Source organism: Mustela lutreola, chromosome 1, assembly GCF_030435805.1.
Source record: "Mustela lutreola isolate mMusLut2 chromosome 1, mMusLut2.pri, whole genome shotgun sequence".
In the NCBI taxonomy this organism is placed as follows: Eukaryota; Metazoa; Chordata; class Mammalia; order Carnivora; family Mustelidae; genus Mustela; species Mustela lutreola.
In genome coordinates, this window is record NC_081290.1 from 49,608,455 (window position 1) to 49,621,583 (window position 13,129).

Sequence of the window (13,129 nt, forward strand, 5' to 3'; positions counted from 1 at the left end):
GGACATCCAGCATTGTATGAAGATAGCTCATGGTTTTTCGAGACTGTCCTTCCTGAGGTGTATCATTTACCTGGTCTTACTTTGTTTACTCCCTTGTCACCAGGGTTCCCTCCAAATGTTCTATTAGGGAATTTAGTGTGCCTGTGGCTACTCACTCAGCCCTAAAGGCAAATCTCCAGCTGGGAGACTTAGATGGCTCTGAAGCAAGATCTTCCACCTCCTGCTAAGTTCAGTTGCATATGCAAAGAAAACAGATGACCAGGAAACTTTATTAACTCCCAATGAGACATCAACTACCCAGTGATACAGCCAAGGTTTAGTATGTCTGCTAATAATGCCATGATAACATACTTGAGGCATATGACTGTTTCTCTCTCCACACCATGCAGTAATATCTCAGGTGATTTCCTTCAAATTAAAAAGGGGTAAGTTTTCCTTTGACCAAGTGTAATGAGGTTTTCATTTAAGTGAGGGGAGTGTTCTGGTGTGAGGGCGCAGAAGGGTTACTTTAAACTCTTATTTCCCTAGATGCTAGAGACTTTATTCCTCCATACAAAACCCTAAGTTCAGGATCCCTCCTCTCTTGTAAATCCTCTTTCTCCTGGTAACATCTTTTCTTACCTGCTGTAAAACTAAATCACATGTTAGTGTGTTAAATTGCATCTATATACAGGCATAAGCAAATAGTTACTATCCCACTAGTTTCATTTTTATTGTGCAGGTAGGGCCCTGGTCTCACACATGACTCGTGCCGCTTAATAGCATTCATGATAAAAAAGATGGAAACTCGCTGTTCCTCTGGGGCCACTGTTGGGCTTTGTAAGAAACTCAGGTCTGTAGAAACCAGTTTTCTCATACTCAGTATGAGTGAAAGTAGTATATTTCATAAGTTCTCCTGTATTCCTTTCCTGGAATGGTTAGGAAATTAAATATCCATATTGCCAAGGAAGTGATGAAGCTCTACTCTTTCAGCAAACTTGAGTATGTGACTTTCTTGCATACGCTTCCTGATTCCAGTACATTTGTGCAATGAAACATTTGGATTTGCTCCGTGCAAACAGGTCTTCCCAAGTTGCCAGTCTTCATCAAGACGGACATATCATTGCAGTTGAGATGTGGCAGGGATATGAGATGTGGTTGAATCTGGCCATCTTCTTTGACAGATAAGGAAACTGAGGCTCAGAGCCATGAAGTGAACTGCCCAAAGCTTAACTGTAGACTAGTGACACACTGATTGAGGGCCAATGTTCTTCTCACCATCCCTTTCCTTCCATTTTGGGCTAAATCGAGATTCAGAAAGTTCCTCTACTTCTTAGATAGAATTGAGCCACCTGTAATCATACTTTTTTTTTTTTTTTGAGTATAGCTAAAACACAATGTTACATTAGTTTCACGTGTACAACATAGTGATTCAACAAGTTTAAATGTTATGCTATGCTCATCACACGCATAGCTACCATCTGTCACCATACAAGGCTGTTACAATACCATGGAGTATATTCCTTCTGCTGTGCCTTTTATTCCCGTGACTATAAACCTCATGAACTTGGCCTTGGTTCCAGCCTCATTACCCCTTTTCTCACGGAAATTCTAAATCGTCAAAATAATAATCACCCAAGTGTAGGAAGAATGATTTGCAGGAAAGGCCCACGAAACTGTGAGAACATTAACTCCAAGGAGCTAACAGTAAAGCTCTCATTCCTGTGGAGAGAGTGAGCTTTCCCAGGAAAAGAGGATGAGCCAAACTCCCCAGGATATTTGGGGAGTCTAGAATGAACTTCGTGTCCGAGAACAGGGGTGCCACGTGAGAGCAGGCACATAGTGGCTGCCCATTTAGGAACAGACTGTGTCCTAGAAGTTCACTTGCTAGTCACTGGTTTGCAACTTGGAAGGCATTTTCCTCAGCCTGTCCATCTATGTTGTCTCAGGAAGAAGTCATGTCTTCAGCAACCCTTCCCTCACCTTCTGGAACTGCCCCTTCCAGTTCCCCGGGTGAAAACTCTTTTACTGAGAAATCTGCTCTGTAGAGGAGTCAAAAACATTTATGCTTCTTTTTCTTGATATGGGCTTCTGATCTCTGTTAGATGCCAGCCAGGAAGAAGAAACAGGTCTAACAGATAGATGCCTTTGTATAAGTAACTGAAATCCCCTTTACCCTACCAAGGATGATTACGTTTTTGAACCAGAAATTTATGTAACTTAATTGATGAAATTTCAGATTGAGAAAGAAAGAAAGTGAAGACACTGAGGGCATCTGGGGGTCAGAAATCTGGCACCTCCTGTGAGGCAAGCTAATATGAGTTGAGAGCTCTCCTCACCCTATAGTTCAGGGCTCAGAGAAGCTTTTTCCGAGTGCCAAAGAGTAACTTCTCTCAGTTGCTCATAAGGCTTGTCTCCTGAGTGCAATGTCAGTTACACTTGGTGCAATGGACAGAAATGGCTTCCTGTTAAACATGTGATGAATATCTGAGACTTATATTGGATGTCAGGGGCTATTTCTATTTGCCACATTCCCTGTACATTAAGAAGGCGTAGATCTAAGCCTCAATCTCTATCTTCCTTTGAAAAAAAAATTATTGTTTTATTTTAATTTTGAATATAGAATTCACATGTTTATCACAGAAAATTTAAAAATTACAGAAAGACATTCATACACACACAAAGAAAATTAAGAACTTACAATATCGTCAGCCACTGTTAACACCTTGGTACATGTTCTGCGGGTCCCCCTTCCTTTTTTCTTTCTGAGCGTATATATTGATTTGTAAATTGTTGTGATTAGTTTTTTCAAACATAATTTAAAACCTTAATGTATTTTGAACATTTTTTCATTTTCTATTAAATGTATTTTGCAACAGTTTTTAATGTTAGCATTGAATATACATATATATAATGAATGTATATATATATAAATGTATGAATGAATATTTCATGCACATATTCATTCATATATGAATATATAAAAAATACAGCAATATACATATTGCTGTATAATTTATTTAACTAGACGATTACTGTTGGACATTTACACTGCTTTCAAGTTCTCAGTGGTATAAATAATGTAGCATTAGCTCTCCTCACACCAAAAATCTTTGCACACATGCCCCCTGCTGTGTCCTTAAGATGAATTTCTAGAAGTAGAATTTCTGGGTTTCTGGGGATGCCCATTTTTAACATTTTTGATACATATTGCCTAGTTGTCCTCTAGAAAAATTTGTACCCATTCATAATCCTACCAGTAGTATTTGACATCTACTTTTGATTGAGTTTCTAAATGTGGAGGTCATTCTTAGAAATGTTTTTGGTCAAGAAAGTTTTCTCAAAAATCCTGTGTGCCATGGGGCAAGCAAATATAAAGTAAGATTTTATATAAGTCATTATAAAATTTAGCTTAGGCCTTAAGCTAATTGCTTTTTTTAAGATGGGAATTTATTTCTTTCTGACATCCCCACATTTTTAGGATACATACTCACTCTGCTAAAATTAAAGTCAAATATTAAAGCACTGGAAAGATCTACAACAGAAACAAAAGCAAAATCACCAAACCTTTCCAGGGCTTGTCTGATGGGATTAAAAAAAGAAGAAAGAACGAGAAAACAAAATGAAAACAAAAACCATACTTTGCTGATTTAATTCTTCCGTGTTGAGACTACTTGAGAAATACAATTTACTTCTCTAAAATCAAGAAAAGTTAAGCTCATTAGGACCTCAGCTCTAGAAAAAAGTACCAGGGGGAACTGCTTGACTAACAAATTTTTTTCAATTTAGTGATTTGCATACCTCAGTTTTCCCTAGCCCTCAGTAAGTTCCTTAGGGGATAAAATAATCTTACTGAATGAATAGTTGTGTTCGTAAAGTTAGGTAGCACTTCAAATTTTTAGATAGTGTTACATTTAACAAAATATGTGCTTTATTTTCAGTTTCAGTAAAAAAAAATGGTAAATAATCCTATTGAGTATTTCTTGTTTATACAATCAATAACACACTGCATTAGAGATGAATTAACCTGAAGTAATTCAGGTAAATGAAAATGTCTGTAGAGGCACAAATATGACAGAATTAAGTAAACAAAAGCAGATTTTCACCATCCTTTTATTCTCTCTTATCTGTGGACCTAATAAGCGTCTGTTTTGCCTTAGTTTTGATTAGTTCGATTCACTGCAGCTCATATTAATTTTCACTTTTTTTGTTGTTGTTGTTGTTCTAATGTGTTTGGCAAGAACAGATTTTTGAGGTCTATGTTAAAATACAGGCTGACTCATTCGCATAGAGCTATTGTGCAGGTTTTATTGGGGATAAAAGATGTGTTGCTGAGGTTGTCTATCACCTTCAATTTATTTGAAAATAAATAAATGAATGAATGAACTCCAGGAGGCATTAAAGCTGTCCACTGACTTTCTTCTATTTGTTTCTCCAAAAATGCTTTGTTCACTTTGGCAGGATTGTGACAGTTCTGTGCAAAATAAGACTTGATTTGAGAGTGTTTATAGGCCAGAGGTCTCTGATACACTCTGCCTTGCCACTAACTTTTGTGCCCTGCATGGCCTTAGCTTCAGACATGTCTCAGAGGCTCAGAGCGTGTGCTCAGAAACTGACATGGGGTATCAGAATCAATTAGCCCCTCTAGGAATTAAAAGCAAGCAATTGAATGCCTGTTAGCAATGATTAACCTTAAAAATATTAGCAATTCTGGGCAGATCCCTTTCCTTTCTGGAAGAGTGCTCTAGGCAGGCAGCATTCCCAGGAATGTTGTTTTCCAGCTATGTAGAAGCTCTCCTGGATGTAAAGTTCTGCAGGGGTCTTTGCTGTGCTTTTGATTTGGGGATGAATATTATTTGTATATATGAAACTTCGTTCTTCCTAGAAGGGTTTTCAGAGACCTATATGCCCTTTTCAGTTACTACCTAAACCCTCGGCTTAAAAACAAAACAAAACAAAACAAAACAAAAAAGTTTTCTCAATTATATAATGAGTACACAGATAATCTTTATTGAGTTGTTTTGAGGACCAAAATTGATTGAAATTTATCTAAAATGCTGATCTTATGTCAAGCTCTGGTAAGCTCTTCTGTAGATGTTTTCTTCTCCAGTTTTCTTTATTTATAAGTTTCAGCCTTAAATTTGTTCTTATATCTCCATTTAAGTTTATAAAAACAAATGGGCAAAGATATTTATACTCATAGCTCTTTACTGCTGAGTTCTCACCTGTATGCAATAATAACATCAAAACAAATTGTCTTTGCTGTTGTCTGCTTGGGAGTTTGAGTTTGATTGTGTTTACTTTTTTTTTTCTTAAGGGGCAAATATCTGAATAGAGTGGGAAAAGCCTATGGTTTGGGGACAGCAGTGGGGAAATGTTGCATACTTTGTCAAATGTTTTTGTTGTAGAGTGGAATTATTCTCTTGAAGGTGTATTTTCTCTCTTGTTATCAACTGAGGCTAGATCTCTTGCCTTCACTGATGTTGGAGTCTTGGGAAACGTTAACAAAGCTAGTGGGGGGAGGAATTCCATTGGGGATGGAATCTAGGCTCTGTGAAGATATGGAACATTATGGGCACTCAACAGATGTTAATAAATACCTCCTTCTATTGTTGGGACAAAGTGGGGTTGATTTGGGTGTGAATTGTAATGGTTAGTGAAAGGACCTTGTACTTAAAAAGGGTGTGTTTGAAGGAGAAGAGGAATCTGGATATAAAGCAAAGCAGCATTGTTTTTTCATATCAAATTATTCTTTGTTTTTAAGGGCTGTCATCCCCCTAAAATTGTCAGCTCCCTTGTGTCCATGTCATATGCCTTCTTGGCAGGCCTTGCAATATGTTGCTGTGGACACAGTAAGATTTCAATAGGTCCTTGTTGATTGAAACCAAACATTTGGAAATCTTAGAGGCAGAGTTGACGAAGAGGTATGAGGAGGGCTGCAGAGAGAGAGGAAGAGAAAAAACAGTCAAGGCAGAGAAAGAATTAAATATAGAAACTGCCTGGGAAGCCAGAAAAGAGCAAGGTTGGTGAGCAACTAACAATTTATGTTCTCCTGAGAAAAGGAAAAAAAAAATGGACAGGAGAGAATTTTTAATCTGAAGAGCTAATTAACCAAATTATAAGACCTCAAAAATATCCCTCTCGTTAGAGTTATAATTTTGAGACTTAACCAAAAAAAATTGTGTCCCAAGAATCTATTTAAACTTTGAATTGTACAGTAATAGAAACTTGAGGGGAAATGCAATATGCTGTGGTTTATAAATCTTTTCAGTATTTTGACTCCTAACTAACCCTCTTTGTGATGATGAAAGAAAAAAAGAAAAAAATGTATATAAAACTACCTGTGGTTTCAGTGAATGTGCTGATTTGATTAAGAAAAAGTGGAATTAGGTGGCCAAAAGATGAATAAGAACACTACAACAGCACAATGTGAGCAGGTTAAAATATCAAAAACAATAATATAAAATATTCCAGTGTAAAGAACTTCTGCTAAATGTGTGAACATGATTTAAAAAATATATATTTATCAATATCATATGTACAAAGTATACATTTTACAAATATATAAATATATTATAAATATATGCATAATGAATGCCTTGCATTCGATGAACTCAATTAAAAGTATCAGAGAAAACTCACCACAGGGATCACCTGACAATAATTAATAAACATCAACTCTTCCTGGTCAAGTGACCAATATTATTTCACAGTTGACTGTGTTGAAGGTTGAGCCAATGACCTTTGCCCTGAATTTTAATAATTTACTGTAGTTTTACATTAAATCGGAATATAATTGGGAAGAAAATTAGTGTTTCTTTGTGGGGAGTGCAGAGTAATGCCACTAATTGCAGGTATAAAAGCCTTCCCGAGGTTATATTTTCCTGTTCTTTCTTGACTTAGAAAATTAAAACTACAGTAATTTTCCGCTATTTGTAAGAGGGAAAAACATGCCAGTGAAATGTATTCGGCTAACTGAAAATGTCAAAGCTTTGGGCCATCTTTTTATGTCCAGTAATGACAAACTGTCAATTTCATCACGATTCAGGAATTTACTGGCAACTTGTTGCAGATATCAGACTCGAAAAATACCTTCTAACACATGTGGTCTGAAAAAAGAAACTGATTTTTCTTGTTTGTTTGATTTTCCTTCCTTTCCCTTTAATCTTTGAGCAACTTTACTTCTAAAATGCGTTACAGCAAATCACCATTTCTTTTTTCTTTAGAAAGAGATGAACAAGAGAGAATGCATTAAATTAACCTTAGTAGAACAGGAGATTAAATTAATAGTGCTTTAAAATTATTTTTAGATACCTGCGGGATTTTTTTTTTTCAGAGAAGTTATTATCAAGGAAAATAATTGAGCTGATTTTAAAAGTATATTAGGTTTAAAATTTCATTAAAAACACATATATTCACAAATCTATGTACCATGTGGGCCTCTCTCTGGAACTGGGAAGGGTTAAATCAGACCACTATGGTGTTATGGGAAGTGTTTTTCAGTGACATCTAGTACCTTGAGTTTGTTATGTATTCAATATGTATGTCATCATAAAACAGTGCACCTGCATTAGTCTTCACTGTCTCAGAGTAGAAGCTGAGAAATTTAAAAAAAAAAAAAAAATTAAAAAGCTCCAGAAATGAATATTCTTGCTAGTAAAGTGTCAGTATTTTTCCCTTACTCCACGGACATTCTTGGTCTCAAATGCAAACTGCACAACCCAGGCACTAGGGTTGGAATCCAGTGTTTATTCAAAAAGGCACCCTAAGGCAGCTGGAGTGGAAACGCTACATGTATGAAAAAAAGGCAGCCGGGAAACTCAGCTGATCTGGGCACAGCAGCAGCAACTGTATTTACTAACACTTGTTTTCTGGGAGCCTATGAGAGAAATGGAAATAATTAGAAAGAACCTGAAAGGGTGGTATTTTGTTCCTTGTTTTCCTTATAAGGAGCAAAGCAAATTGCAGTAACACTTCGGGAGCTGGTATTCCCTACTGCCACGGGGACAGCTGATTCTTGGGAGGGGGACTTTGTTTATACCTTAACAAATACAGCCGGTTTTGTTGATTAAACAGCTAAAAAAAAAAAAAAAAAATCCTTGCCCCATTCTCTGCTTTCAAAGACTTCCCTCTATTAGAAAATGTCTCATAAAAATGCATCATGTGATAAGCTCTTGCTTTAGTCCCAAAAGGAGCTTGAGTCCACTGGAGGTCTTAGAATTTGAATCCTTAGGGAGTACACGTTTTAGGAAAAGAGTATAGTTACTCTGTCATGAAACAGGCAGCTTTGCCACTTGCTTGTTTTGGAAGGAAAATAAATTAAAAAAAAGATTGCAGGGGATTTTAGTTATTATATGGCCAGGGCTCCGTTTAGAGTCTGTGGCATTCAAAGCTGGCTTTGGTCACAGCATGATGCTTGAAGCCTCCAAAAGTCCAAGTGCTTCCTTTCTTTCTTTCTTCTTTCCGTTTTTTTTTTTTTTTTTTTTTTTTTCAAGCGTTACTTCACTGAGGCAGAGGGCTGCCTTTGAGTGACGTCACGAGTTTGAGCAGCAAGCTGCACAGGAGAAGGGAGGCTGGGTGAGTGACAGCCCAGCCTACTTTTTAATAGCTTTGTCATGTGACTGGGGACTGTAGTAAGACAGGTGCCTTCAGTTCACTCTCAGTAAGGGGCTGGTTGCCTGCATGAGTGTGTGCTCTGTGTCACTGTGGATTGGAGTTGAAAAAGCTTAACTGGCGTCATTCAGGAGCTGGATGGCGTGGGACATGTGCAACCAGGACTCTGTATGGAGTGACATCGAGGTGAGCTGGGGCTGGGCTGGGCATTGTAGGACTGGGGCTTCCCTCCCTCCCGATGCACTGATTCCTGTAAGGGGGGGGAGGGCTTGGACAAGGAGAGGCGGCAGAAAAGTAGCCCGGGCAGGAGCTTTTGGAAGGGAATCTCAATCTTATCTTAACTCCAATAAGTTTGCTATTTTAAGGTGGCTCTGAGCTCCCTTGAGCAAATCAAAGCTTAGCTGCTGTCACCCGTATCTGTTGCAGTTGGAAACTCTTTCCATGTGCCTTTGGCTCTGTTTCTACTCATATGCAATATTTATGCTCTAAGATATTGATATGAATCAGAAGCTGAAGTCTTTCCAGTGGTGTTTAGTGGCCCGGTTGGAAAAATGCCATTTCTATTTATAATAAGATGAAGATAAAAATATTAAAATGGATGTGCTCAAATATAGTCAGTTTTGACTCGAGTCCGGATTTTTTTCCCCCTCTCTCTCTGTTCATCAGACAGAGAACTCACAAAATCCTAAATAATCCTGCTAGGCTATTTTAGATTGCTTTCCCCACAGCACACAAAACAATGAAGCTGATTCCCTTAAAACACCTCTATGTGGTTGAAAGATTTGGCCAGCAAATAAAAAATATATCTCTGCCTTACAATGCAAGGTTTTCCATTAGCGTCAGTGGCAGGGAAGCCAATGGTTAAATCTCTCTGTACCACGGAGAGCTGCCTGAAGCCGGAGAGAGGAGTTTATGCAAGGCTGTGTGTGGGGCTGCTCGCTGCTTGTGTAAAAATAGACGGCAATACATCAATTCCACAGTCTCTGCTGGCCACAATTCATACAGGGGGAGAAAAGCAAGCCGTTTCCTCATAATCTCTGGAGCCTACAGTGACTAACGGGGGGACGGAGGACTGCGGCGTGTTTGCATTCAGCACAACGGAATGTTCTCGGAAAGTTTGGGCAACTTGGGGAAAGAAGCTAAACTTTCTGTGGACCGCGATGAGATGGAGCCCAATTGCATTGCACGGGGGATCGGATTTGCAAACAATGACTCTCTCTGGCAGAGGGCTGCTGCTAGTGCTTCCTCTGGGTAGCTGGGGGCACGTAGGGTGAGGGGGAGGATCGGCACCACACGTGATTTGATTAAATAAGATGTCCATGTGGTGCAGCGAGACACATCTAAAGTGAAAATAATTTGGCCTGGGCCGTCTGCGAACGCATTTCTCCTCTCTAGCGAGCCATGCCCTGCGTTCTTAACTCTTTACCAGGATTTGCACATGTGGGCTCGGCTTGCCCTCTCCTGCCTTGGCAGATGGTCCTCACGGATCCTGAATGTCCTTATCTTGTCGTGATTTCTTGGTAAGGTGGGAGAGATCTGGATGATTCGTATGTCCTGTCGCTCTTAGGAGTCAGGGTTCCAAGTGGCTTGGAGTCCTGATTGTCTTGGAGGAGCCGGAGCGTCCTGTGTCTGGTTGTCTGGCTGGCAGTGTGGGGCTCAGCTGCTGTAGTTTCATTTTTCCATCATGTATTATTCCTGATGCTGTTGGGAGTGGATATGGAAATATGGAGGATTTGTTTTAATCACTGGGATTCCTGCAGTCATTTTCAAGGAGGCATCAGAGCCATTTAGAACAGGGGCCCTTTTATGTTTTTCTGAAGGAGGTGCGTTCCCGGGCTAAGCGTCCAGCCGTGGATTGAGTTGTTGGTAGGCTGAGACTGGCCAGTCGCCTCTTGCACCGGAGGCAGTGAGCTACTAGAAGCTCTGCCTTTGCGGTGGCAGCTCTGGGAATCACCTCGGCCAGTCTAACATATTACGAGCAGCAGGTAGCAGAGGCAGCTTTCATATTTTGAATCATTAATGTTTGCTGTCATCCTAAAACGTATTATGCCCTTTTGCACATAATGACAGGACAGCACAGTGGTTAATAAAGGCCTATATCACTGTAGCTACTCAGAATCCCCAGTGTTTCACAGTTTAATGAAGGTGATGTACAATAAGGTTACCAAGATTGATAGAGACAATTCACATGACACGCACTCCACTAAGACTTGTCATTCTTTACTGCCTCCCGCCCTGCTCCTTTTTCCCTGTCCTCGCTAATTTTTTTCCTAAGAAGTAAGAATTCTTTTTTCATTAATATAATTAATGTGGCCACGTCCACTCTTTCTTCTCTCTCCCTTTAAAATTTACCATCAATGGCACAAAAACCTCCAAAAGGTTAATGGAGAATTATACTTAATTATGATGATTCATTATCATCAGTGCAGTTAAGCTAATTTATTGTCTGCTCCTTAACTAAGAGAAAAGTCTGTTGGGGTGAAAAAACGTACAATAATTAGCCTTTTGTGTTTAGTGACTGCTTTATCCTCTTAAATCTTATTATAAAATTAAGGCTACAGTTGGGAAATAGCTGTCATAGTTGCAAAGAGGCAGTAGAATGCGTCTCTGTAATTGCGATACAGCACACCTGTTACAGATGTATAGGGAAGCAGTAAATATCAGCATGTCAGATGAGGACAGTTACAGGGCTCGGACTGTTAAGTCTGGCATCATCCAAAGGCCAAATATAAATTAATAACAGGAACACCTGCTACCACTAATGTGTTTTAGATTATCAGGATAATGCCACATTCAGAAACCCAGATTTTATTAGCATGTCAACATTGGCAAGAGCACATGCACATTTTCAACCGTAACATAAGAGCAAAAAATGAGAGAGAAGGAGAGGACAGGAAAGAAGTGTGTGAATTACAGCCCAGCAAAATGCCAGAAATTAATCTGGTCTTTTTAATCGTCAAAAAGTTACTTAAAAAAAAATGCATGTTCCCGAGAGGGTGCAGGGTTTTGAACGAGCCATGACCTGGAGAAAGCAATGAAGGAGAAAGACCGCAAGAAGTTGCTCACCAATCCATAAGGCGTTCCAGCATTCCAAAGCACGGTTCCTAAGGTGTGCTCTCCACAACAGGAACTTAAGCTGGATGGAGAGCTCCCACATGATTTCTACCCTCGTTTGATTTCTCTGTTGCCGTTTTTGCTGTTGATGCTTTTCTGGTTAAGGACTACCCCTCAATGCAATCCCAGTGGGTTTTGCACCATTGGAAAAGTTATCCCCTGGTCTCTGGATTGATCGTGCTGTAGAAGAGTTAACACCGTGTGTTTGTCCTTGGAGGATAAGCAATGTGGGCATGTATGGAGCCTGAGAAGTGTCACACCCATAATAGAACACAAACACTGTACCAAAAAAAAAAAAAAAAAAAAAATCTCCCCAGCCCGGCCCCCGCTTCCTTATAAACCTAGTCAAGTATACCGATCTGCAACTCGGGGCTACCTTGGATAATAAAAACGGAATGACCTATAAAATGATAAGAAAAGAGTTAGGTGGAGAGCTTTGCCTTTTCTTTTTGCATTCCCTTTGTGCCCGCCGTTTGAGATCTCGCTGGGGCCTGGCGGTCTTAGGGAAGAATCGCAGCCATCTTCAGGCTGCTCCTAGCCTCCCCTTACCAACTGCTGACTCCATTACCCAGTCCCTACTTCTCAGCATGGTGCTTATGCTCACGCTGCCGCATATGACCCGTGTAATGTTGCCTGCCAGGGATGACAGGGGTCCTCGAGGGAAAAAGAAAAAAATCTGCATAAAACTTATTTTATTCAAAACCTAAATGTCAAGTGGGATCTTCAGCTTCGTGCCCAGCTGCTGCCTGGATGTGAGCAACTCCACAGCATCTCTCCTGACCTTGGAAGGTAGGGCCGTGAGGGTGCCACCTCAGAGAGTGTGTCTACTGATGTAGAAACCTTGGTTTGCAGGTAGATAAAGTCCTGTGGCTTGCCATCCCAGGTCCCTGCAGTAGGAAACTTCTGCAGGGTTCTTCACAGGATGCAGTGAGGAAACCAGCAGTCCGATGGCCAATTTGAGGTTAGGAGACCATCTCTTCCCTAAGGTGGCCCACTTTTTTTTTTCAAAAAGCCATAGTGTGGGACAACTGAAAGGCCACCTACTCCACGCAAGGAAGTGGAAGACTGTGTCAGTCTGAAATAGTCTTGCTGACAAGCAGCCCAGCCATCGTACAGGCTATGTTAAACCTCTCAGTGGATTTAAATCATGTAAAAACTCCAAAGAAAAAGAGTTCTTTTGAATTCACTGAGAGCATAGTTTAAGAGTACATACATGATGAAAAAAATATAATTGTGGAGTGCTCTAGTGGTTTTTCCTTTGTAGCTGTCAGGCAATCCCAACCACACATGCACACACACACACACACACACACACACCCTGACACACATTACTTGCAACTGAAACATAGTGATAGATATAAAGATCATATAGAGAAAAGTATAACTTTTGTCCCCATCTCAAGGAACTTGTTTTTGACCTGTT

The 13,129-nt window shown here is 39.7% G+C and overlaps 1 protein-coding gene across 5 annotated transcripts in view; it reads left to right on the forward strand.

The window, feature by feature from the left end:
• PPARGC1A (PPARG coactivator 1 alpha) overlaps nt 1–13,129 on the forward strand; it is a 656,258-nt gene that overhangs the window by 545,709 nt on the left and 97,420 nt on the right. The window contains exon 1 of one of the 5 annotated variants that reach the window (XM_059164580.1): nt 8,585–8,778. The exons of 3 other annotated variants lie outside the window; for them this stretch is intronic. In XM_059164580.1, the coding sequence (XP_059020563.1) occupies nt 8,731–8,778 (48 nt within the window). In that variant the 5' untranslated portion in view covers nt 8,585–8,730. Of the gene's footprint in view, nt 1–8,584; nt 8,779–9,585; nt 10,113–13,129 lie in introns of those variants that run through there. One more of the 5 variants, XM_059164592.1, reaches the window with a different exon arrangement.